The 27,774-nt window shown below is 40.5% G+C and overlaps 3 protein-coding genes across 3 annotated transcripts; 1 reads left to right on the forward strand and 2 right to left on the reverse strand.

Moving 5' to 3' along the window:
- The first annotated feature begins 25 nt into the window (after window positions 1–25).
- LOC136442377 (nose resistant to fluoxetine protein 6-like) lies at window positions 26–5,938 on the forward strand. Its single transcript, XM_066439192.1, has 11 exons — window positions 26–203; window positions 392–485; window positions 889–990; window positions 1,468–1,648; window positions 2,192–2,271; window positions 2,540–2,626; window positions 2,994–3,126; window positions 3,540–3,732; window positions 3,944–4,086; window positions 4,346–4,532; window positions 4,902–5,938. The coding sequence occupies exons 2-11, from the start codon at window positions 451–453 to the stop codon at window positions 4,949–4,951; spliced, it is 1,191 nt and encodes a 396-aa protein (XP_066295289.1). The 5' UTR covers window positions 26–203; window positions 392–450; the 3' UTR covers window positions 4,952–5,938.
- On the reverse strand, window positions 4,828–27,018 carry LOC136442378 (D-amino-acid oxidase-like). The gene is made up of 11 exons (XM_066439193.1): window positions 26,898–27,018; window positions 26,015–26,212; window positions 25,383–25,497; window positions 24,450–24,529; window positions 24,183–24,248; window positions 23,966–24,020; window positions 23,764–23,865; window positions 23,363–23,445; window positions 8,242–8,359; window positions 6,782–6,895; window positions 4,828–5,914 (listed from the first exon to the last, which is right to left on the reverse strand). The coding sequence occupies exons 2-11, from the start codon at window positions 26,206–26,208 to the stop codon at window positions 5,795–5,797; spliced, it is 1,047 nt and encodes a 348-aa protein (XP_066295290.1). The 5' UTR covers window positions 26,209–26,212; window positions 26,898–27,018; the 3' UTR covers window positions 4,828–5,794.
- LOC136442374 (uncharacterized) lies at window positions 8,859–16,832 on the reverse strand. Its single transcript, XM_066439189.1, has 2 exons — window positions 9,422–16,832; window positions 8,859–9,184 (listed from the first exon to the last, which is right to left on the reverse strand). The coding sequence occupies exon 1, from the start codon at window positions 16,824–16,826 to the stop codon at window positions 10,497–10,499; it is 6,330 nt and encodes a 2,109-aa protein (XP_066295286.1). The 5' UTR covers window positions 16,827–16,832; the 3' UTR covers window positions 8,859–9,184; window positions 9,422–10,496.
- Window positions 27,019–27,774: the final 756 nt, after the last annotated feature.

Genomic DNA, 27,774 nt, shown 5'->3' on the forward strand with positions numbered 1-27,774 from the left:
CGGTACATCTTACAAATCTTTTGTACTTTCTTTAGCAACTCTTGTGTTCCTGTCCTTCTCCGTGTTCACCAACGCAAGGAAGGTGTTCAGTCTCAAGTCCCCTCCAGGACAACTTCCGGCACTCCATGGCATCCGGGTCATCAGTACCCTGTGGATCATCTATGGACACACTAACTTCTACACCATTGGCAACATTGAAATATGTGAGTGCCTTGTCCAAATGACAGCTGATTCAACCACTTTTATAGCTCATTGAAATCAGAAAAGAAATACTTGAGAAACATTGGTATGATATTTTGGACCAGTACTTACCAAATGCCTCCAGGTGTAGTTGGAAAAAAAACTTATGACACTTGTATGTAATAGGATAAATGGTGATCTATTGTTTCAGCTAACAAGGTAGAGGCGTCTGGGGCAAGAAAGGAGTGGTGGTACTTTATACAAAACAACATGGACATGGCAGTGGACACTTTCCTCTTGCTCAGGTATATTGTTGGATACAGTGTATTAATACTGTAACATGATGTTTGTCTTTAGTGTAGATTGTAAAGATTGTAAGTTTGAAATTCTTTTATTTGTTCACCAATGTTATGATAGTACCACTTTTCAGATGGTAATTTTCTGTGATAAATTCATGAGTCATGAGTGATTAAAAGCTCCATTACTTTAAGCCATTTCAAATGGACTCCTGCCCATTTGGAATTTGAATGTACAGAGAATAGATGGCCCTGGGGCAGTTTCATTTGCAATGTTTGCTGCTGAAACTCAAATGGTACATGAATGTTTGGATGGGTCTGAATGGTACAAAATGCATCCTAAAGTGTCCCAACAGTCAAATTTCTACAGATGAATATGTGATATCAATTTATGCTAGAATTGTTTCCTCAGTGGATTCCTGGCGACATACCTGTTCATGAAACAACTGACACAGACAGGGGGTGTGTTTACATGGAGGGACTATGGTCTGCACATTCTACACCGGTACTTAAGGTAATACTGTGTCTCCTGTTTTTCTAGGAAATAAGGACAGCATAAACTACAAATATGATATCAACATTATATATTGATACAGTGAAAAGGAGATTTTAAGCTACTCTTCCTTTGTCTAGATATTAGAATTTTAAATTAGTCAATTTTAGAATAGATGAGTTAGAACTCACATGAAAGGAAATGACACAGACCTGTTCAGTCTATCATTATAAAATACTTTGCTGCCAATCACAGATGAGCCATTGGTCACATAGACTAGATGTAGAGGAATTCATGCGGTTGATTTCAAACTTTGTTTATATACAGCAACCTATTATATTATATACCTGCTGCAATTTTTAGAGTTCTGTTTCAAGAAAATATAACTCCTTTCATAGACATCATCTTCCTGTCATAATCAGGTTGACACCAGTGTAAAATTGCTTTCCTGATCAAATGTAACTCCTTTTAGAGACATCATCTTTGTGTCATTTTCAGGTTGACACCGGTTTACGCCTTCCTGATAATGGTCTACACCTGTCTGCTGGTGTACATGGGAGATGGGCCGTACTGGGCCACGCCTAGCAACTGGGTCATGCCCAGTATCCATGGCTGCGAGCATAACTGGTGGACAAACCTGCTCTACATCAACAACTACTTTACTGATTCAGGAGTAGAGGTACTGGTATAGAAGGTTTTCACTCAATTCCCATCGTCTATGATTCAGAAGCAGTTGGTGTACTCTCCAAGCAGAGGAGCGGGTCTGGCTGGTTTTTGACAGGGTGGGTTGGCAACATAAAGAAAACGAGACAAAATGGAAAGCCTGACAAAAACACCTAAAAACACGTCTAAAACTAGCCGGGCCCACTCCTCTGCTTGGAGAGTAATGTTGGTGTCCCTTTTTGCACTTCAATGGATCATAACCCAAGTGCGCTTTGTTTCCCTTCTGGTCTTCTCTTCTTTGTGCAGTATAGAAGAAGTTTTTTAAGAGGCTCAGAAGATCAATATCTTCAGATGTCTGAAAATGCTTGAGCTATGATTTACCGAAGTGCAAATATCATATGTAGAAACCCCAGCATGGCATCAATGGTGTCACGTAAAAACGCTCTGCTGTCTCTTATACATTCCACCATACAGAAGCAGTTAGAGAGTACAAGCAACTCTCAGGGCAGCATGTGTAGTTCTGAGATACATCTAATGAGTATTTGTTTCCCTTGTGCAGTGTTTTGGCTGGGGCTGGTACCTTGGTGTGGACATGCAGCTGTATGTGATGATACCAGGGGTCCTTCTGCTTCTCTACAAGTGAGTTTCATACAATGTGTCCTTGACAATGTTGTTTTGCTGTGTCAATGTAATATGAATCCTTTCTGAACCTATTTGTGCAAGAATAAAAATCAGTTACATTTGACTGACTGTATGGACCAAATATCATTTTGATAAATATTGTTTAATCAATTGATGGTAATGCTGTAAATTTCATTATCAAAGACAGCACAGCCATTGTTACTATCAAGGAATAGACTTATTCATATTCTTCACATGTGTGTTTTTCACATTCACAATACTCTAGGAAGCCTAAGATTGGAGCCATTGTTACCTGTGGTCTGATCGTCCTCTGCTGGGTTCTGCATGGGGTTTTGTATCACTTCCTTGCCCAGTAAGTACATTAGAGTGCTCTTTGTTTGAAGACATATATCAAAATTATAAAACAAAGAAACTTAAATTAACTAAAAGTAGCAACGCGCATCTGTAGGAAAACATTGTTTTGTAGTTTCTTGATAATCAATGAATATCTAAATTGTACTTTTTTTTTGATTTACAACCTTAGCAAACTTGATTTGCTTTATAATGTAAAAGACACACAGTGTATAATTTCAGGCTAATTCAATTCAACAACGAAATTACAAAATATGTTCCCAAATTATCATGTGGGAAAGTTGCACTAGTGTTATTATATAACATATGTGTTTTTGGTATTAGTGTGCAAGATTAAAACTTTCTCTCTGGAATATCTCTTGTTACAGTTCCATTTTAGACTATCTTGCCACAACATATAAGTATACTGTAACCAGAATGGCCCCATACCTGATGGGTGTGCTGCTGGGCTATGTGCTCTTCAGAACCAACAGGACCATCCCCAACATTCAACACAAAAAGGTATCAATTCTACAGTCTCCTCTAATGCCTTGATGCATAAACTCATATCCTTCATGGCAAGTAGCTCCTTTGTCACAGTTAAAGCTATCATACCTATTCCGGGTGAAGGACATCTTATCTTTTGGCTTAGAAATGACAGGAAAATAGACTAATGCTGTACACGTTTTAAGTATATTGTTAATGTTAGATTGTCAAAGAATTTCATCTTGATATATCCACATTCAAATGTGGAAATTATTGATTGATTGGGTGAGTGAGTGAGTGAGTGAGTGAGTGAGTGAGTGAGTGAGTGACTGAATTGTCTCAGAGCACCAAGGTAAAAGATGCCATATGTTTTGATTAGTTCATTGTTGACAGTAAAAATGACAACGACAGTAGAAATGACAGCATCATTTCTGTTTTTCTCCCCCCAGATGTGGATGTTTCTTGGCTGGGTGGTAGGGACAGTGTGTAGCCTGGCTGGTGTGGTGACTCCCGCTGCACTTTTGCAGAACACAAACCCTCCATACAACATACAGAACGATGCTGCCTGGAGAGCCATGGAGAGAACTCTGTTTGCCACGGGTGTCGCCTGGGTCATCTATGCCTCCTCTGTTGGCTATGGAGGTACGGAGATGGATGATGATCATCATCATCACAGAATCAACTGTATAAGTCTTTTAATCTTTTTGCTTGAAACGTTTGAATTTCATCATAGAAATGGTAAAATGACAAAAGATATCAAGAGATAAGCTGCATATTTTGCGACCCTTTCTCGAATATCTTTTTGCATATAATACAATCATATAAACCACATCATGTGTTTGCTTTGTATTAGGTATCATCTCAGAGTTCCTGTCCTGGAGTGGCTGGCTGCCGTTAAGTCGCCTGACCTACTCGGCCTACCTCATACATCCCATGATCATGCAGGTCTACTACATGTCTTACAAGGGGGCGCTTCTGTACTCTGAGATCAACTGGGTGAGATGAACTTCAAGATAATTCTACTCTGTAACAAAGAGATAGCAAACAGTTATTCTCCAAGCAGAGGTTTTGGTCGAGTAGGGTAGGAGTGTCCTCTTGACCAAAACCTCTGCTTGGAGAATAGCAAACAGTGTCACTGTTTATAATGTGTTTTGTTGTGATCAGCGTTCAATGCAAATTGATGGAATTAACCGTCATAAAAACTTAATCGTTAATGCAGCATTTTTCAACAGAGTCATCTCCTCTTGTTTTTCAGCTGTTTTTGTTTATTTCATTCTCCTTCCTGGCGTTTGCCTGTGGTTTCGCTGCATCCATGATGGCGGAAGTTCCATTCCTAGAGCTGGAGAAGTTCGTCCTTCCCAAGCGCAGGGGCAGAGATCGGCTTGCACCTGAACCTGAGAGAGTTGTCGTGGAGAGACAACAGTATCAGCCTCTACCACAAGGTAGGTACAGACCATAGGAAACCTCTCATTGGAATGTAATAATCTTGTACCTCTCGAATAGTGGAGATGTCTTGTGTGCCTGTGACTTTTCAATGGTATCTAATAAAGAGACAGTCTATTATTAATAGGTGTAATGCTATAAAACCTAACATGATTACGTCTGGTCACTGCCATACTTCATAATTGTTTGAATCTCCTTGAAGGTTGATAGTACGCAACATTTTGCCTTTTTCATATAGTGCATTAAAAACTATGTCGCTGAAATCATCACATTAAGACAAAAGTCTTTATAAAGTACACTAGAAAGGTGTTCAAAAGTGAATGCTTTGAAATATGCTTTCAAATTGATTCCATACTTTCTCTCTCTAGAAGCTGTTGCAGACCCACGGATACCAGGCTATGGCTCCGTGTTAACCTAACAAGAACAAAAGATTTCAGGAAGCTTTCATCATGAACTATGCACCAAACTGAGGCAGCTGAAGATGTACAGACCATTAGTGGAGAATAAGTGTTACCCCAACTTAAGGGTGTTGCCAAGTACTGTATTTATCCAGATCTGTTTCAATGTTTGTCTCTATGCTGGACTAAACATACAAAATGGAACTTACTCTTTTTGAAACGTAATGAGATTTCTGTTTGTTCTTTGGATACCACTACTCAAGAAAGTATTTTATTGCTTATTGGAGCTGACAATGTGCAGGACATCGGTGGTGATTAAGGGTCGTTTTATTTATCTGTGTCATTGTTTTTCTCTATGCTAGACTTATCATACTGGAGCTGACTGACTTTTCTTGGAAAGTGATGATATATTTTTGTTTGCTGAACACTAGTCAAGAATATTATCATTTATATATAAATAAAGCTAACTGCATCGCTGTAAATATTCTGTGTTATTGAATATTTGTTACATCAGATTTTGTATTGTGCATATAACGTTAACACTAATTCATTTTGGTACTTTTATTATATGTCGAAAGATTGGCAGATAACAGGCTAACTTCACTTTGATTCATATTGCTAGGTGTATGACACTGGAAAAAGTATTGATATGAATGCAAAGAGAAGATTTTAACACTATCTTACAGATACTGTAAAGTTTAAGGTAAAGGATGGGACTTAAGAGGTGGCTACTAATGTCTAAAGGGATGATGAAGTCAGTCAATTCATTAAGCAGCATTTTAAGTAAATCAGAATGAATGGCGCTATTCCAGACCAACTTTTATAGTCTAAAGAGTTCTTTTTCTGTCTCCAGCATGTTCTCTCTACAGACGAGATTTTAGACTTCTTTCCGCCATGATGGTTTTCACGATCTCAGCAACTTCTTTGGCACAGCCATGTGACCACGTGACCCCGTTCTCTCCATGCCCGTAGTTATGAACCACCTGGAAAATAAGACGTGACTACTACTAGTGTGTTTGTTTCTTTTCGCTTTCTTTCTCATCGTAAATGTTTTGCATTGCATACTTCGCTGCTTGTTTTATCACAGTGGACATCAATCATATTTCTATCAATTTATAGATTCATTGAACACCTCTAGACTAAAAGGACATGATCTATCAATAACATACAGTAGTACAATTCCTAAATTCTAAGAAACAGAAATATCCTCACCGTGACAAGTTACTCTGTTCCCGAGAGTACATGTATATCTAAGGTTACCATAACTTCAATTCGAAGATGCATCACTCATTATAAGACGTGATTCACTGAACACTAAAAGGACACGATCTATCGATAATATGACATTAAAACAGACAGTAGTACAATTTAGCCTCCACCAGGCCTTCCTACAAGGGTATGGATCGTAGAATTCGGCAAAAAGGGGAATGATTGGCCAAGTCAGTCGGCGGGAGGGTAAACATTTTCATCTTAGATAGGCAGATAGGCCAGGGTAACAGAAAAAGCCATCATCAGTCTAGCTGCTGGTCGCGCCCCACCGCGCGTTAATTGGCTTATGGCTTAAATGATCTCAACTGCAAAGCTTCTGCCTTTGTTCAGAAAATGAGCGGATTACTTTTGTTGCCTTTTAGTGAAGTTCTTACTCTCCAAGCACAAGTTGGTGGGGAAGATAATTGTGACCTTTTATCATATGCCTCATTTTCTGTCGGCACTCTCCAGCAGTGGTGAAGAGTGTATGATATAAAAGGGTCACAGTCTTCTCCATCAACCTCTGCTTGGAGAGTAAGAACTTCTCTCTGAAGAAGACGCGTGCGCAACGAGATAATCACACAAGTGGGTGACGTCAGTACCTCCAGTGGCCGCCCTGTTGAAGTACTGCTGCCCGCCAGCGTTTCCCTCTCCAGCCGGATTCCCCCATCCCGCATGGGTCGGAACCCCGTCCACTCCTCCACTACCTCCGCATCCTTTATCAATGACAGATGAATTATTTCATACAAGATGGATTAATTTCTCTGTCATCTATTCAAAACTGTGCAAAATAATGTCTCGAAAAATGATAACCAAAGAGCTGGAGCCTTCGACTTGAATTCTATATTGTTGATTACAATTATCTTTCTCTGCTGTTCTTTCCTACTGTTTCTTTCTAAGCTTGCTGCTAAGACACATTTGTATGTTTGAGATCACTTTTCGTGTAGTTTTCTTTCACAAAACATTGTAACGTTGGGTAACATAAATTCGTGGGGTACTTAAATTCGGGATTTTTCGAAAACGGGGTATTTAGGGATATGTGCTAGATGCAACATCAGTAATACCACTAGAAATGCAAACTTGACAGACTAACACATTCAGAACACTGCCTGAAAAGCTTCGATAACCATGCATTAGAAGTTGGCTACGTCAAAAACTCTCCGTCCCTTATTGACAGAGTCTGGGGGCTTCGTGGGAGACTCACACTGCACGGTTGTTCGCTGGTTTATAAGACAAATGTCACATCTCCTGCCTGCTAAACACAATTATTTACAAGACAACTTATTACAATCTCTTTTGCTAACCTGCAACTGGATTCTAAGTGTGATCAATCATCAAAACTCCTCTTTGTTGCTACAACCTACGGCACGTGTATTTTCCCGCCGCCATATTGTTACCCAGAATCATGTCGTCAAGCAGACGACAAAAGGTTTATGAGGAACACTTTTTTGTCTAAATGTTGCGTGTGATAGTGGACTGAAGACGATATTTTCCTCAAAGTTTGCTCCTAACACAACAAGGAACACATGGACATAGTAGTATAACCATTGCTACGGCATCCAGCTAACTTACCATGAATAATGTACACGTTGCCATGACGGTGGGGATCGACTTTGAGTGACGTTCAACCCACTCAACAAACGGGATGTTAGCAAAGGCCTGATGTGTGCGGTACGGCCGTTTTTTCGTGTATTTTTTTTACTTGGACACGTCTATATCCATAGCACTCTCCTCAAGCCAAGGATGGAACGAATAGCTGCTGTATAAAATGTTATTAGCGGTAAGATATTCAAGACGAATCTTCTCTCCCGAATTAATGTGCCCCCCTGTCCGACAACACTGCCATTGTGCGTGCGGCGGACGGTAGTTTCAAGTTGAAATATTATGGTGTCAGCACGACTAGAGACAAAATCTACCATATATATGATTAGTGCAAAGATAGTACATGATACTGACAGAATAATAGAAAAAAAGGATGGTTTATTGTTCTGCTAGATTGATTTCAGTCAACCATTATCGGAAAAATCCCGAATTTATGTTACCCAACGTTAATGTTAATTACCTTCATCTGAGAGTTCAAAGCCAAAATTCCTTTCCAGATCGCCTCCGTGTCACGTGGGTCGTTCGTTTTCCGGAAATTGCCCGTCTGTTTGATGCCACCGATAACTACGTTGTGTAAACTGCCAAACAATATCGTCAAAATCTTTCAATAGGTTTAGTTTGGTACAAAATGTAAGGATTTTCTTGGGTACGGAAAGCTCATTATTGTGATCAAAGCCTGATTCATTGGGCTATTAAAGTGACAGATCCTAGGTGTCTTGAAGTACGAAGAAGATATTCTGACATATGATTTCAATCTTCATCGTGTTTGCAAGAGTATATCGCAACTAGAGAGGCAACATTTGCGGGCAAATGCAAAATGTTTACCTTCGCATAGTCTAGCCTGCCATTCATACTTCTACAAACTTAAGGTACTTTGGAGGGATGGGAAAGAGAATATTTTGCCTTCGCTCATATTGCAAGACTTTCATAAAGATACTACTGGAGTGCCATTCATTGAATAGTTTGGATGTTCTTAGCCCCAACAAGAATGAATGTCAAATGATTCTCTCAGCACACACTCTCACCATCAATGTAATTAAGAGGAGAGATACAAGCACAAGTCATGTACACTTTGAATCTTCTTGACAGGTTTAATCAAACAATTTTTGAAATCTTACATTTTGTCTTCTCTCACAATCTTATTACTTTTTAGTACATACAAAAATGCAAATACAAAAACTGTAAATACAAGAAAAATGGAAGTACAAAAAATATGCAAGCTGAAATAATATACACTTTGAGTATTAACTATGTGAGCCAAACAATCTGAAGCTTAATAATTGTTATCAAAATTTGCAAAGCTGGTGTCCTTCTGCGCAGCTGCAGCTTGCTGGGACCTCCCCATGCAGTTTCTCATGGAGACATGGACCACGTTCTGCCTCTCTTCTCTAGATGGGTCCCATCTGGAGGACAGAAACAGGAGTGAGGTTTGAGGAAAAGAAGCATTCAGGATAAAAATCATAGGTTAATCAGTCTCTTTGAAGTTAAAGAAACAATCAACATCATGTGCACCCTTTGCTGTTGACCCAACAACTTACACTTGACATCACCTTTTCTCTAGATCTAAAACACATGTTTACTGGTGTTTTAACAGAAAACAATTCTATTTTTATTTCCTTGTTATATTAGCACAAGCATACCTGCTGTATGTTCAGACTGCTTGAGCATGATCTTCTGACTGCTTAACCACTTAAAAGAAAAGGAAAATTATGGTTACTGACAATGATGCAGTGGTGGAGAACTCTAAATATGGAATTTCATGCTTTCAAAAGGAAAAATGAGTTGAAACATGACAATAAGAGTGAAAAAGATATATTACATATTATTAAGATCAAGATACAAGATTACAAATATAGAATCTATAATATAAAGAAAAAGTTAAGAAAAAAAACCGCCTGATATATTTTCCAAGGTACTTTAAGGTGCTCTTCGAACAGAAGAATGGTCTCCTAAAAGAAAGGGAAAAAAAGAAGAGATTAGATCATTGTTTAAAAGTGACTACCTATTGTTATCCTTGTGCATTCCGTTTTTTTCTTCTTTTTTCATTTCCTCTATCCCAATCACAGGGAGAGCTATTTTTCCTTCCTCAACCACAATCACAGGGGAGAGCTCTTGTTCCTTCCTTTGTAACACCAGGAACCCCCTTACCCACCCCTAACCTTAGGGGTGGGTAAGGGGGTTCCTGTTTCACCAGGAACCCCCTTACCAACCACTGAGGTTAGGGGTTGGCAAGGGCGGAGTGGGTACGACTTCATCGTTCATGTCCCCTCCCCCTTGCATACCCTGTTTGTTCAGCTTTGACCAAACAGGATTACCAAGACCAGAGCTGGTGATGATCCTTATGTCGCCAGGAACCCCCTTACAAACTCCAAACCTCAATGGTTTCTTGGTAAGGGGGTTCCTGTTTCGCAAGGAACCCCCTTACCAACCACTGAGGTTAGTGGTTGGCAAGGGCGGAGCGGGTATATATGACCCTCCCCCTCGCATACCCTGTTTGTTCAACATTGAGTTTGACCAATCAGAGTATGCAAGGCCAGACTGGCGACTATCCTTTTTTTTTGCACCAGGAACCCCCGTAGGCGGAGCGGGTAATGCCTCCTCTCCCTTGCCCACCTAATACGGTTGGCAAGGGCAGAGCTGGTGCATATCCTCATTATGATAACAAAGGAAGGAATTTTTTTCTATTCCATCGCCTTTTCACAGGTTATTGCAGCATCACTGATACAGCGAACAATACACAGCATCATGGTAACTGTAAAATGTCTGTATGACCCCACAGCTTACATTTGATGGCACTGGTGAAATGTAAACATGGTCAATAAGGGTTCCTTTCATGGTTGTAGGATCTTCCACCAACTGCTCGAAATCCTTTGTCACAAAGAAATTCAGAATCTTTTTGTTGTCTTCCCCTGAAATCAAGTTCTCGTTAAAGTCCCCAAGAAAGATTGTAGTATTTCGTTTCACCGTGGCCAGGTGCTGCATCAATTTCTCTAAATTGCATATGAATACATCTTTTTTCACATTGGGTGGCCTGTAAATAGGTACAATGAGAATTTCCACTCCCTCAGCAGACATACGCATAACCACACATTCAAGGCGTATGTCACTTGGAATAGGTATTTCAGAACATCTGTACCCATCACGGACATAAACTGCCACTCCTCCATGAGGGGAACTTGTTGTCATAGAGTCTGCCTCACAAACACGTCTCCTGTCTTGACGAAACACAGTAAAGTTTTCTAGCTGCACCTGAGAAGACTGCACATCACCAGATAGCCATGTCTCAGTCAAGCATATTATATCAGCTTTGAGCAGACAGGTGGATTTCAGACTTTTAAAGTGGCCTACCAGGCCTTCAGTATTGTGGTGGACAATATTTAGGACCCTATTGCTTTCAGATCTGTCATCAATATTTATGAACGGGTCACATCTAAACTGTAAGTGCCTCATACTTTTGACCGCCTCCTCTACTTGCTCATCACAGTAGATAGAGTCCTGCTTGTAGTCGGTAATGTAGAGCCCACCTATTGAACAAACCCTACTTAATGCCACATACGACATACCTGATGCGAAAGCCTTTTTCATGGAGACAACCGCTTTAGGAACAGTCATGCCCTGCACTTTGTGTGTCGTACATGCCCAGGCTAGCTTCAACGGGATTTGGTGACGTGTAACATTGCGAATTTTTTTCAAGGTGCTCTCGATCTGACGCACTGGCACTGAGTTGACAGGTATCTCCTTGGGAACAGCACTCTTTTGCCTTTCCTCAGCACCTACCCTTGGGTTATCAAATAGCACATAAACAGTTGCAACTTCACTGGCATTATCTTCCCCACCTTTCATTCCAGTCACAGTTCCAAATGCACCATTCACTAAACCATCTTCAACGTTGACATTGCGGCAAAGTATGACCCTAGCACCAACTCCGACTCGGAGCACATCTAGTAGGTCGTCTCGTACCCCTTCAACTAAATCTCTCCTTTTAATCGAACCTGAGCACAGATCTTTGGAAAAATCAAAGGCCTCGTATCGTCTAATCGGTGAACACCGGAGGATCAACATGTTGTCATTATGCCGATCAACAGTATCATTGGTGCCGAAAATGTGAAGGGCATCTTTAGGGTAATCATCTGATGCAAAGTCAAGAGAGAGCACCCTTGAACACAGAGTTTTGTCATCTTCATCTGAAAGTTTGTCTTTCTTTCTCTTTACCCTAAGCCTGTTCAAAAGCTCGGCAAATGCAGCATCATCCTTCTGCCTCATGATCTCCTCTAGTTGCACAACTTCAAAAATGGGATTCCAGAGGTCAATGATCTCCTTTTTTCTATCCCTGCAAAGGCTCTTACCTTTGACTGGAGGTAGTTGGTACATGTCGCCAACTGCCAATATACTTACATTTCCAAACTTTGCATCTGGGTGCGCATGTGTCAGTTGGCCCAATCTGCCGTCGATGAAGGACATTACATTTTTATCAACCATCGACACTTCATCTATGACCACAATCTTTAGACTTTGGTACTGTGCGCGCACTGTATTCAGTGTTTTTTCCGAGAGGGGTTGATATTTAGAACCAAATGTCAAGTGGAACGCATGGTGGACAGTGCTTCCACCGATGTTGAAAGCGGCCGTTCCCGTGGGCGCCGTAAGTAGGACAGAGATATCGTCAGGGTTCTCTTGTGTCTGCTTAAGTATTCTCGTAGCTTCGTAACATATGCACTTGATAAGATGGCTCTTTCCGGTCCCAGCACCGCCCGTTACAAAAATATGAAAGGGCTCCGGTCGCTTCCCCACTGCAGTTTCCAAACACCACTTCCGTACAAAATAGAAAACATCTTGTTGCATGGGATTGAGCGACTGCATTAGAGGGAGTGCAGTTTTTGAAGCGATCTGCAACTGGCATTTTTCTAGGGTGAAGCCTTGTTCTTTCGACTTGTCTGTCCTGTCCACAATCGCAAGATCAGGGATGTCATCCTCAATATCTTCATCATCAAAAAGTTGGACTTTTACTTGCGCGTCTTGACACTCAAATCTGTCCTGTTCCTGTACAGGGAAGATCTGGGCCCAAGCATCATCTAGATCACTGCTGGTGTTTTCTACTTCTTTACGTGCCCCCTCAAGTTCTTCACGATTTTTCTCAAATTGACACCTGTTATTCTCCACAATATCTCTGACATTTAAGACACCTGTCCTTTCAGACAATAAAACAGAGCCACTCAAGTAGAAGTCTTCATACTTTGCAAACTGTTCTCGTTTTAACTGCATGTCAGAGTAGTGCGGCAAGTATAACTTGAGCAACGTCAAGTAGAATCGCTCTGGATCTTTTTCCTTATTAAACTTGGCAAAGCGAATGATAGCAGGGTTCGATCTGGTGCGCTTTTGTACAGACCCTAAATTATCATTCAGGACATACTTCTTGGTGCCTCGAGATGGCTGCTCACCATCTTGTTGCTTCCCCGAAAAGGAAACCACACGATACTCAGAGACAAACTTTGCGGCACACATTGTTTGGAAGGGTTCTTCCAGTGGTCTCGCCTTGTATCGGTCCATAATGCTCGGCATCCAGATGCTTTCCTCCTCGCCGTTTTCTGCACTAGCAATGTTCTGGATCGCTGCCAAGGGTTTAGACAGGCGACTAGCTTTCTCATCTGTCGGTATGAAAATGACTTCTCTTGAACAATCCTTTAGCTTCAGGCTACAGGCTCGATACACTGCCTCCTGCGCACTCACTTCCCTGTGGTGAAGGTAGGCGTTGCCTACTTTTCTCATTTCATTAACTACATCCTGATTCCCTTCCCTAGCCTCTTTCTGGGCCTGTTTAAGTAGCTTTCCCATTTCCCTTTCTGCTTTGCTAATGTACGATACAATGTACTTAACACAACTGTACGCATCGAGAACATATTGGATGTCCATGTTACCATTCCAAGCCCGGAGTAGATGTGGATTGTAATTGTTCACCCACATGTCCTTTGGCTCGCGCCTGAGCACTACTTGCTTCCTGGTTGCCATCAAATTGAAGGCGTCACAGAACTCTGCGGCCGAGAGATCTGCCTCCTTCAGAATGGTGTCCGTGGAGCACTTGTTTGGCTCCTTGGTCTTGTCCAACACGTCCCAGAATTTTTTAAGGACTGCTTCGGCTTGCTTCTTTCTTCCTTTGAAGGATGCCATTTCTGCATCAGTTAGATCTTGCAGTTTCACGGGGCCGCACATAAATGTCTGCTTCACGGGAGGTTTTGGGAATCCAAACCTACAGACCTTGCCACCTTTCTTGCAGGATGCTGTATGACCTTTCCGGTGCGTTTGAACCTGACTAACTATGTCAAATAGCTCCTTATCTGCCTCTGAGTCGGGTAGCTGACTGCACACATACCTGTCCACAAAGGCACATATCTCCTCTTCAGAATTTACGTTCAATTTCGGCGCATCTTTCACCCACAACAAGCAATGTATGTGTGGACTGCCACGGGCCTGAAATTCAGTTCTTGAAAAAGTTTCTACAACTTCCCCTATGGGTTGCGACTGAGACTGAATGAGATGTTTGAAAAGCAGCTTGACTCTGTGATCAAACATGCGAGCAGCAGTGACTGGATTACTCTTCAAAATGTCACAACGCTCTTCCCACGTCAACTCACTCACTGGTACGGTACCACGATCTTGTCGAATTGCTTCCAAAACTTCTGGCCATCGCAAGTCCGCCGCAGAAAAAGTCACGAACCACGTGGGAATTCCAATCTGCCTGATCATTGCGTACAATTCATTGAGCGTCTTTTCCCAGAACTGTGGAGTACCCCTGACTGGCTGAAGGAAGCGATAGCCTTCATCTGACTTAAGAATGGCCTGTACGTCCTCTCTGTCCGACAACATTTGGGCCCCTATTCTACGCCCGTCACTTGTGATTGGTGAACTTTTTCGCAACGAAATGGAAATATTTGATCGTATGAAGTGCGTTTCTATTACATATTGTGCATAGAATATGTAGCTGGCATCGCTCGCAAACCGTGAGTCTGCACCCATAAGGCGTGCCTTGAAGTACTGACTGGCAGTTATACGTGTCTCGCGGTCATCGTTGAAAGAATACTCTCCCGTTGGAAACTGTACCGGGAAAGACATCGCCTCTCCTCCGACTTCCTTGAAGACAAAAACTGGCCTATTACCTTCTCCCGGGGCCACACAAAGTACGTGTTCATCATAGTGATCAAGGAAGTCCTGTCCTATGTCTACTGGTTGCAGGCATGTATCATGTGGAAGACCCCTTAGCTGGTCGTCATCGTCGTCTTCATTCAGAGCTGCCTCTTCCGTTACTTTTTCAACATTGATCTGTCCAAGAATGTTGTCCATCTCCTCGTCTTCCATGCCATCTATGGCTGCCCGGACCATGTCACTCCCTTCCTGCTGCTCGCCGTCTGTATGATTTTGTGTGTCATCGTGACCATGTTCAGTTTCAGTAATAGCCGGTTGGATGAACCCCCCTTCCTCAGTCCACGGCACGACCCAGTCGGTGTCAACAGAAACACCATTGTAATGTTTGTTATTGTCTACAAGATATTGCAGAGCAGTGTCAACCTTCAATGGACTTATTTGTCTGTACATGTAATGCCCTCTGTACTCTAACTTCTTCTTTAGCTTCACTTTGACAAACTGCGCCTCTGAAGGCATTCTGGGTAGAACCGCATGTGTTTTACTTACATCTGCTGGAACACACACTACAGGACCATTAACTCCTTTCTGACCACCTTTCGGAAGAGCTGTTACCTTCATGAATGGTATTCTCACAGCTACTAACTGTGACTCAAGTGTATTGAGACATTTCAACTGGGGTGGTATTTCTGGAAGACTCATCTTGTTAGTTTGCGCCTGGGCTGGAATTTTCTTTTTCAACAAGTAACCTTTGCAGGTGTAACAAATCCATTCCTTACCATGTGACTTAACTTTAGGACAAGGCTGTCTGGTGCACTCTTTGTTACATTTATGAACATACTCACCTGTCAGACAGCCATGAACTGAAGAATCAAACTTAGATCGAACACACACCACGACTTGTGAACGGAAGAATATCTTATGGCACACAGTACAAACATGTTTAAGTCCTTCCCTGCATTCCTTCTGGAACTTTTTAACAGCTTGCTCCACAATTATGGAATCATGTTTCTCCCTTCTATTATTCTGAACCTGTGCTATTTTTTCTGCTCTTAGTTCTGGATCACTTTGATACCTTTTCCTATCTTGTTCAAGTTTCTCCATCCTGTGGTCCTCATCAGTTTGGTACCTGGTCTGTAGTTGTTCAAGTTTCTCCATCCTGTAGTCCTCATCAGTTTGGTACCTGGTCTGTAGTTGTTCAAGTTTTTCCATCCTGTGGCTCTCATCAGTTTGGTACCTGGTCTGTTGTTGTTCAAGTTTCTCCTTCTTGTGGCTCTCATCAGTGTGGTACCTGGTCTGTTGTTGTTCAAGTTTCTCCTTCTTGTGGCTCTCATCAGTGTGGTACCTGGTCTGTTGTTGTTCAAGTTTCTCCTTCTTGTGGCTCTCATCAGTGTGGTACCTGGTCTGTTGTTGTTCAAGTTTCTCCTTCTTGTGGCTCTCATCAGTGTGGTACCTGGTCTGTTGTTGCCAAAGTTTTCTCTTTCTGAGGACCTCATCACTATGATATCTTGAACTTTCTTGGAACTTTTTACACTTCTTGTATTCTTCATCATGGGCACGCTTAGCCTTTCGCATGCGGTCTACCGCAAGGAACTGTTCTGCTTGTTCTGCTGTAATTTTTTTCATGTGGCGCCACCGTTGACCCCTCGACATATTCCTCGACTGCTCTAAGCTCATTACATCTGTGACAATGTCATAGTGATTTCTATCTGTATTCCGAAGATAGATACCAGAGCTATACCCACCATCTGACAAGTAAGTGTCCTCTCTTACGATTCCTGTTGGAGAAAATTTCATCCATCTCCACCCCTCCCTTGTACCACAATAACTATATACAAAGATAGGTCTTCTAAGCATTGAAGCCATGCAGTAGATTTCAATATCAGTTGCCCATGTACCATCAAAATGCATTTGACTGGTTACTATGTAATCAGTCATGGACAGTCCTGTAGGAAGGAAAAGCCTGCAAAAAGCATGAGGTAGTGTCTGCATGTGTGCAACTAACAATGACCTGAGCGCAAGATGGTATTCCTCAATTCCAAACACTGCATATGAGATTGCTTTGAAAAAACAATTCCCAAATCCCCCAATACTTTTCACATTTAATGGACACTCTAGGGGAACGCTATTTTGTCCGGGGGGCAAGGGGGACTCATGCAACGCTGCAACAGGAATGCCCAACTGACCTGATAATGTGAACTGGTCAGTCTGCGTCAAAGGGCAAAACACAAACCCTTCACCAGCATCTGCTCCTGTCTCCTGCACATCTGGGGACCACTGCCTTTTCTGTCCTCCCTGGCCACCCTTTTCCTTTGGTGCCTTCCTAGAATGTGAAAATATGAGATGGTTATAGCAATGGTAGCAATGCACAAAGACAAATTTGTTATGAAAAACAATGAAGGGGAAATTTGTACATGCAATATGTGAAAACTGAAAGCCCCTGTTGTGGAGGAATCAAAAGCCATAAGCACTTCAAAGTTCAATTCACACCTACTAAAATGTTAAGTTTATCCAATGATAATGTTCAAAATTCATCTTGTAAAATATACACCAACATATCTCAAAGTACTCTAATACTAATGGATAAAGCTGTCATTACTGATTTTCACCTTTGCTTGGGTCCAGGATTCTCCTCCACATCCCCCGCTAGCTTCAGCATTAGTTGTGACATGACCAGCCACACCAGCAAACATGACGCCTCTGCCCAACAGTGCAGGGAGTCAGGTCCAGGGTTGCTGAAGCAGCCTATCCGCGCCCTGTATGTTCCCAGGTCAACCCCCATCCTGCTTGCCGCAGGTCAGCTATGGAATGAAGGCTTGAAATTAAATTAAAATTGTGCACACATTTCCATATTGAAAAGTTTTGTCAAATAGGAATACTTTTCCTCTGAATGGTCCTCAGCCTGGTTAACAAAAATTACCTACTAGTAAAGGAGTGAAAATTTATACCTCATTACAGCCACCTGTACCTAATCCCCTAAATAATAATAAAAATTGGGTACACAAAAGCGCACATGCACCTAGTATTTTGAGCCCAAAAAAACTTACGTTAGGCTGCACCAAGTAATTTTTATAGATGACGTCCGCGCGCACATTGATTTTGGTCTGTTCCCAGAAAAAAACCCAAGAAATTCCGCTTCCTGTAACTATGACCAAAGAGTTACGACAGTGCCGCAAATCGCGAAAGATTAACGTACTCGTCACGCGAAAGCCTAAGGCTATTGACAGGATCATCCTGTCAGCAGTAGAAATTGTCAATAGTAAAGTCAAAACTGGTCAGATCAAGCATATGAATATGTCATGTGGGTTCGGTCGCTAAATACATGTATATGTCTGTTTTTGAGGTATGTAAGGTTCCGTTCTTTAGTCTGTTTTGGATCAAGTACAATGTTCGAAAAAATTATAATCTGGGAAGGGGGAGTGTAAGATGAATGCATTCATTTATTCTGCATGGATAATGATCATTCATTCGTTTCTTGTTATTTATACTTGTTGGGGAAATATGTGCTTTTTTATTTCTATCGTTTTTGGTCCATATTTGGCTCTTGAATAATTGCTATTATTCATTAGGATTTCTAAAGCATAAGTAGAAATGTAGAAATGCATGCGAAGAGTTAATAACCAACTAATTTTGTCTTTTTAATATACTATGTTTCTGCAGGCCTGCAAAATCAATGGGATATGGAAAGAAACAGGACAGGACAACAACTGCTGTTCAACTTCAACTTATTATTCAAATTATTGCTGTTTTCATGATGAATAAAAGAATTGTTAGTTGTTACACTGTGTTCTCTCATTCAATTTGTCTCCTAACATGTGTCGTCGACTATTATATTTCAAATCTAGGCATCTTGTTTTTTTCGGCCCTTCTTGCGTTTTTTTCGCGCTCTCGCATTAGATTTAGGGTCTCCAAAGGACGTCATCCATAAAGATACTTGGTGCAGCCTTACAAGCAATTGCCAAGATGTTCCCGTCAGGAAAATTTCTCAGGACGTTACTGACAATGACAATTTTCCTGTCAATAAGAATTTTCTTGCACTAGTGACTGGATAATCTTGGGAATAATACCGCATTATCTTATCAATTTTTTTACTCTTGATAGCAAGACCAATGGACATGAATGGATGGTTACCACAAAAAAGACACTTGCATAAAATAAATTATTGAATATATTCGAACCGTCGAAAATTCGAACCCAGTTCTTTTACCAAAATTTCTCTGTTCTACGATCCAAGGACACAATTTGTACTTGCTAGATCTAGAAATTACTCAAGACCCTGACGTAAAAAATTAGCAGGTAAAGAAATCTGAAGCTTTAAATACTATAAGGAAGAAAATTAATCCGACACAAGATGGATCTCAACATTTCGATCAGTTCAAACAAATTATAATTTAATAGTTCTCTGACTCTATGATCCAAGGAGGTTCTGTCATAAGAAATGGCGGGAAAATGAAACATCGAGCTTATAAGTTACACTCACCTTGAATGGCTTTACGTTCCCTGGCGCCAGAAATAACGGGACAGCAGTGCCTCTGAACCGACTCAACTTTGAAAAAATGATGCTCAAAGTTCGCCGATGTCGTCACTGCAACTTGGAGTTGAAAATTTTGGTTTTCGAGTTGGAACATTTGGAGTTGAAAGTCTTGTTTCAAACAATCAACTCTCAATTTGTGGTGGATCGCGGACGATTCGAACCACAACCATATTTGGAACGGTCGATACCATTGTCTGACATTAAGGGAGAGAAATACCAAAAAGACCCTAAAAATAGTATCGTAGTTGGGTCTATGCTCCTGTGTACACAATTAGTTATTGTAAACTAAAGTTAATTATTTTTACTATGCATATATTGTTGGGTTAAAGACTATGTTTTGGCCAGAAAATGTCGTTTCATTTGGTTGTGTTCACCCAAGACAAAATTAGACGTTCCGATTATGCAAATCATTTCTTTGGAACATTCTATTACTATAAGGGGGAAAAGCAAAATTCTTTCTAGTACAAAACGTCTGACTTACGTCAGTTTTTTCATGTATAGCATTTTTTTTACATCAGAAAACTATTATCAATACATTGGTGTGTACGTTTTGTCAATATTTTATTTTATCATATGAAAACTTCAATATTATAACATCTTTGACTCCTGTAGAGTCATATGAACTTTTCTATACTTCCTGACTGCCTAAACGCGCTAATCTTTTTTTTAAATAAAACGCCCTCGGTACAAATGATTCGAAATTACTTGTTTTGTCTCCATTGAAAATGTTCCATCAATATTACAATTAGAAAACAGTCACTCAATTTACGCAACGATCGTGTGTTCCCTGGCGCCAGAAATAACGGGACAGCAGTGCCTCTGAACCGACTCAACTTTGAAAAAATGATGCTCAAAGTTCGCCGATGTCGTCACTGCAACTTGGAGTTGAAAATTTTGGTTTTCGAGTTGGAACATTTGGAGTTGAAAGTCTTGTTTCAAACAATCAACTCTCAATTTGTGGTGGATCGCGGACGATTCGAACCACAACCATATTTGGAACGGTCGATACCATTGTCTGACATTAAGGGAGAGAAATACCAAAAAGACCCTAAAAATAGTATCGTAGTTGGGTCTATGCTCCTGTGTACACAATTAGTTATTGTAAACTAAAGTTAATTATTTTTACTATGCATATATTGTTGGGTTAAAGACTATGTTTTGGCCAGAAAATGTCGTTTCATTTGGTTGTGTTCACCCAAGACAAAATTAGACGTTCCGATTATGCAAATCATTTCTTTGGAACATTCTATTACTATAAGGGGGAAAAGCAAAATTCTTTCTAGTACAAAACGTCTGACTTACGTCAGTTTTTTCATGTATAGCATTTTTTTTACATCAGAAAACTATTATCAATACATTGGTGTGTACGTTTTGTCAATATTTTATTTTATCATATGAAAACTTCAATATTATAACATCTTTGACTCCTGTAGAGTCATATGAACTTTTCTATACTTCCTGACTGCCTAAACGCGCTAATCTTTTTTTTAAATAAAACGCCCTCGGTACAAATGATTCGAAATTACTTGTTTTGTCTCCATTGAAAATGTTCCATCAATATTACAATTAGAAAACAGTCACTCAATTTACGCAACGATCGTGTGTTCCCTGGCGCCAGAAATAACGGGACAGCAGTGCCTCTGAACCGACTCAACTTTGAAAAAATGATGCTCAAAGTTCGCCGATGTCGTCACTGCAACTTGGAGTTGAAAATTTTGGTTTTCGAGTTGGAACATTTGGAGTTGAAAGTCTTGTTTCAAACAATCAACTCTCAATTTGTGGTGGATCGCGGACGATTCGAACCACAACCATATTTGGAACGGTCGATACCATTGTCTGACATTAAGGGAGAGAAATACCAAAAAGACCCTAAAAATAGTATCGTAGTTGGGTCTATGCTCCTGTGTACACAATTAGTTATTGTAAACTAAAGTTAATTATTTTTACTATGCATATATTGTTGGGTTAAAGACTATGTTTTGGCCAGAAAATGTCGTTTCATTTGGTTGTGTTCACCCAAGACAAAATTAGACGTTCCGATTATGCAAATCATTTCTTTGGAACATTCTATTACTATAAGGGGGAAAAGCAAAATTCTTTCTAGTACAAAACGTCTGACTTACGTCAGTTTTTTCATGTATAGCATTTTTTTTACATCAGAAAACTATTATCAATACATTGGTGTGTACGTTTTGTCAATATTTTATTTTATCATATGAAAACTTCAATATTATAACATCTTTGACTCCTGTAGAGTCATATGAACTTTTCTATACTTCCTGACTGCCTAAACGCGCTAATCTTTTTTTTAAATAAAACGCCCTCGGTACAAATGATTCGAAATTACTTGTTTTGTCTCCATTGAAAATGTTCCATCAATATTACAATTAGAAAACAGTCACTCAATTTACGCAACGATCGTGTGTTCCCTGGCGCCAGAAATAACGGGACAGCAGTGCCTCTGAACCGACTCAACTTTGAAAAAATGATGCTCAAAGTTCGCCGATGTCGTCACTGCAACTTGGAGTTGAAAATTTTGGTTTTCGAGTTGGAACATTTGGAGTTGAAAGTCTTGTTTCAAACAATCAACTCTCAATTTGTGGTGGATCGCGGACGATTCGAACCACAACCATATTTGGAACGGTCGATACCATTGTCTGACATTAAGGGAGAGAAATACCAAAAAGACCCTAAAAATAGTATCGTAGTTGGGTCTATGCTCCTGTGTACACAATTAGTTATTGTAAACTAAAGTTAATTATTTTTACTATGCATATATTGTTGGGTTAAAGACTATGTTTTGGCCAGAAAATGTCGTTTCATTTGGTTGTGTTCACCCAAGACAAAATTAGACGTTCCGATTATGCAAATCATTTCTTTGGAACATTCTATTACTATAAGGGGGAAAAGCAAAATTCTTTCTAGTACAAAACGTCTGACTTACGTCAGTTTTTTCATGTATAGCATTTTTTTTACATCAGAAAACTATTATCAATACATTGGTGTGTACGTTTTGTCAATATTTTATTTTATCATATGAAAACTTCAATATTATAACATCTTTGACTCCTGTAGAGTCATATGAACTTTTCTATACTTCCTGACTGCCTAAACGCGCTAATCTTTTTTTTAAATAAAACGCCCTCGGTACAAATGATTCGAAATTACTTGTTTTGTCTCCATTGAAAATGTTCCATCAATATTACAATTAGAAAACAGTCACTCAATTTACGCAACGATCGTGTGTTAACTCCTTAGTATGATATACGTGCTTTATTGGCGTTTTGATGCGTGCCGAACTTTACTTCCGGGTGAGGAAAGGTTGCCACGGTACTTTACAATAATAATCGAGGTACGGCATCGTCGGGTATGCGCTTAAGCATTTCATACCGCTATCCAAGTGTCATGACTGGTTTTAAGTTGAGTCGTTGTGAAGCCGAGCTTAGACGGCGCCGGTTTACAGTATGACCGCGGTTGACCGCGGCCGTCAAAACTCATTTGGAACGTTGTGTTCTACGAGTTCGGCAGCGTGTTCCATTCACCCGCGGCCACGAACAGCCTTCTAAACTTCGTTTGGCATTCTATTAAGATTCTAAAGTTCCATTTAGTGCTTAAAATGCTAGTTTTTCACCAGTTTTTGCCGCATAAAACCTTTTTTTCTCATCTATATGGGACAAAACGACCATGGTGCAGTGTCGTATGTACAGGCCTACCAGCTTGCTGGATTTCAAGATATTCCAAGCTCTAGTTGTGGAGATATCCATGTTTGTTATTTGTTTGGAACGGAAGAAGAAGAAGAGGAAGAAGAAGAAACAGAGCAAAAACAATATGTTTACTTCTGTGAAGGTAAACATAATGATGAAAAAAAATAGGAACAAGGTATTCGAAGTTTAGAATGAAAACATTTTCTCACTTTGGGTACATATATGGTATGCCGTCGATGATTGGATGTTTTCCGTCCGTCTCAACAAAGTACCGCAGCCAGGGAGCCTTTACCTACGGCGGGGTTTAGGAAATATGGTTATCAGGTAAACAAGGAAATAGTTCACCGGTTAAATTTCGACTAGTTGGGCCAGAATGCTAAGAGAAAGGTAAGAGATGTACGTCTGATCATATTGAAGAAAATACATTTATTACGGTAATGTCAATGACAACGAAGGCAATGCCAGATTCTGATAGAGACACCGGTACCAGTCTATCATAGTAACGGAAATCTAGCGTCGAAGAAGTCAACGTTGTTTTACTAAGCTTTTACACCTAAGGTTTGAAACTTCACATTGGCACATTTGCAGTAAAACACATGCTAGTACAGACCCTCATGACCTGACCCCTGCTCGCTGAAACGGCCGCGTCACTCGCCAGCTCTGTCGCTCCCACGCCGCTGCAGTTCACAACAACATCGTAATGTGGGGCTAACTGGAATACAAATAATCTCGTATGAGATTGACAATGAACTTGTATGACATCATGAAAACTCAATCAATCAAGAAGATAATATAAAGTTTGCTGTCCGCACCTCTTCCAATGAGTCAACTCTTCTTTGCACGAAGTTGACGCCTCTCTCAGTTAATCTGTGGATAAAGTTAAACATAGAAAAATTAACATCATTAGTATTTTCCTAATATCTTTATTATCGGTTAACGGTTATTATCTTTTGCCAAGGAACGACGACACAAAGGATTTCGTGGTTTCTTTCTTGCATTTGATTGTTATTAATAAGAGGAGTCTCTTACCTTTTCTTTGCCCACGGCAGAAAGTCTCTTGGCTGACAGATAAAGCAGGTGTAGAACCAGCCCTGTCTGAAAATATATTATGAAGTAACAATTCGACCTCTGTGGCTTGAAAATATGTGTCTCAAATATCAATCATGACGACGTAATGCTCTTAGGCAGGTCGCAATGTCCGTTTTTTTCATGCCAATGCAAAATGCAACAGCAAACCACAGAACCACTTCAAGACCGAAATGTCCAGACGTACAACAACTGTGAAACACCACGCACTTGTAGCCAGGAAACAGGTTCGTTAGTTCCCACGGAGTGAGATGCCGGAACCCGACGACGATGTCCTTCCAGGCCGGGTCCTGTAGGGCACACCGAAAAAGACATTCTTGGTTACTCATATCTTTCTAGAATAAGCCCTGTCTTTATGTGTTTTCTATCGACATCGTGTCACCAAAGCTTAGGCCACATCAAGTAAATTTTATGGATGACATCCTCCGCAGACTCCAAAATTAATGAGATAGGGCGAAAAAAAAACAAGGCGGGCCAAAAAAAGCAAGATTCCTATATTTTCACATTTTGAGATCATAAGTCTTGTTAAACAAGAATTGAGGCGACAAAACATGATATCATGACCAACAGATCTTTTATTCCTGTATTCAACCAATGAGGTTTCATAGATAATATAAAACCTCCTTGATTTAATGTAAACATGTCCTTGTAGATGTGTATACATCTCAATAGACTAACTACAACAAATGCAGAAAAGAGCTTGTTGTACCATCATCTGAAGCTGAAGCTGGGAATTCATATGCGATAAAACACCTTGTGTATACAGCTCAATTATCTAGGACCCCCCGCCATTATTTATATAATGTCCTTGCTAGAACAAATGCAGAAAACAGCTTGTTATCATACCATCATGGGCAGGAAATACCCTGGGTATTCATATGCAATGAAACACATTAGACTGCCAACGTTTACGACATATTTGCCAATTTTTGGCAAGTTGACCACCGTCGGAGGGCCATGAAATTTCTTGTTTTTTTATTTCGAAATCAGGCGAAAATTAATGAGCGCGCTGATGTCATCCATAAAGATTACTTGCTGTGGCCTTACTCATAACGGCTAAAAGAAGAATAAGTCTCGTCTCGTCTAAGCATGTAGATATTTGGGGCGTCATTATCGTAGCCTATTATGATTATCCTTCCATACCGGTACGGGGTCCATGTGGACGATGTAACCCGGCTGTAGGAAGATACCGGCCTCGTGTGCGTAACTTGTCCGGAGTACCGATGTCAAGAAGTCAAAAGAGCCCTGAAGTCGTTTCCTGATAAGATAAGGCATAATCATGGGGAAATGATTTCAAAAAGGGATAATATTCTATCAAATATTCTATACGGTGTTTTACACTACGGTGAAAACCTCCATAGGATAGGTACAGATAAAATAAACTTTGGAATGATTATTCTGAATTTAGTTTTTGGGATAATCGGACGGATTGCTCTAGAATTTTGGTAATTTCTTCGCTCGTTACTTTAGCTGGACGTTAAGAATTTATGCCATAATGGGGTTGAGGACTTTTGGGTATGCCTGAAAAACGTATGGCTCCGAAAATAAGAGACACATCGGGCAAAAGACTGCTCTTTCTAGAATTTCCATTACTACTCTAGCTGGAGACTTGAAGAAGTTATGCCATATTAGGACTTTTAGAGGACTTTTTGATATGCCTGGACAATTTAAAGTACCGAAGATAAGTGACACATCGGGCAAAAGGCCTACATTTAAAACACATTCAGAATTTGTTTGAAATTGTGTGAAACAACGAAAAATTTGGAGTCACTTACAGTTCTGCATCACTCATGTGCTCCTGTGATGGCGGCTTCCACAAACCCCCTGCACCGTAACTCGTGTTCTCTGGACAAAACTTCTCGGACATGACTGTCAGTTCCAACTGCCCATGCGCAGACGAACACTGCTCCATGATGTGCAGGGCAGAGGTCATACCCACAATTCCTGCTCCTACGACGGCGACTCTCATTTTTCTATGATGATGAAAATGAATTTTCATAAAGAAAGATCGAGACCATACTTCATTTTGATTCACTGCAGATCAATACAACAACAACAGAAAGAAAGAACTCTTACCTATGATATTTACCTTGCTGCTCTAGCAACTAAAATCCGACCGTCGTGTGAAAATTCCCATCCATGATGATAACGTGACATGTTGTTGAAATCGCCGACACGTACTAAAATGGGGTGTCAGTTCAGTCCCCAGAAAACAATTATCATTGATATCATGAGTAGTCTAACTGTACACTTATTATCCCTAATGACCTCACCCAACCACTTCGTAAGGCTCGACCTTGACCCAAGACCAACTCTACATGTATCAATACTTTGTTCCGTCAATGACACGGCATATTATTGTCACTGAAAGCGACTGAGTTATATTTCATCTGGTAGGTCTAGTGCCAGTTAACAACAAGTGATACCGTCTGCTTAAAATACCTTATATTAAGGTTTTGAAACTGTCTGGCAAATTGCAGTTTTAACCTAACTCCAAACTACCCAAGGAGGCTCTATCAGATGATAGAACCTCCTTGCTTCGACCTATAGTCAGGGTTCAAGGGTCCACTTTCCACTGAATCGGACTCCATGATGGTAAGATAATTCTAGCCAAGCTTTAACGCTGAACTGAAAGAGAATGTTGCAATTTAAGCTTACCTTATGTAGAACCGTTCTATCGCTGCATGTCCGAAGTTGTCAACTCAGGCAGTTCAATCTACCGGTCACAGCTTAATGTGGGTCAGTTGGGGTCATAAGTTCAACTGTCAGCTACAGGGACACGCCCCCTATCACTGTGTAAACACCCGATGCTATATTAAAGTACAGTACTTTGAAAACAAACCCACTGCGTTTGGTGAGGTTATTACAAGCAACTAACCGTTTATCATAATAAAAGTGCGATGTAACAAACAATTCACCTGTAGACATTTCAAGTAGAGGATGGAATGATAGTTTTTGCAAAGGTTGTTTTTTTTGCATAATTTCCGACAACACCCGCCTTAGGCGAATCACGCCTAGAGCTCGTCAACCCCTTATAATTATCCGGCTACTGGTGGATTATCTAGATAAGCCCTGAACAGCAGGAGTTTCTCAGATAATGTAACCAGTGTGCGTGTTGTCAACACAGTCAACCAGACTGCCACAGTCACGCCTACCTCACTCCCAGTCGTGCTCAAGATGTACGATGAATAAATAAACAATTTTATTATAGCGTGTGAAATACAAATCAGACTGCCCCTTCGATCCCAGGACATTTGTGCTTTACACAGATGCAGTGTACCTGGTTTCCGACATCAGCTTGCCTGTCATATCAAGGAGGTTGGTCATATTCAATGTAGAACAAGATTGGTTTGTCAACCCGTTTAGTGGAAGTCCGTACAAATTACACTGAATCATCCGTTTGTATATAACGTTATGTCCCTTGTAGATAGCGTTATGTAACGTTACCCGGTTTATACCAGTTCCTATTTTGTGAATCTCCGTGAGAAATGGAGGCATTGTTTTGGCTCCGTTTGAATGTGTCTTTGCGCATGCG

This window comes from Branchiostoma lanceolatum, chromosome 9 (assembly GCF_035083965.1).
Source record: "Branchiostoma lanceolatum isolate klBraLanc5 chromosome 9, klBraLanc5.hap2, whole genome shotgun sequence".
Classification (NCBI taxonomy): Eukaryota; Metazoa; Chordata; class Leptocardii; order Amphioxiformes; family Branchiostomatidae; genus Branchiostoma; species Branchiostoma lanceolatum.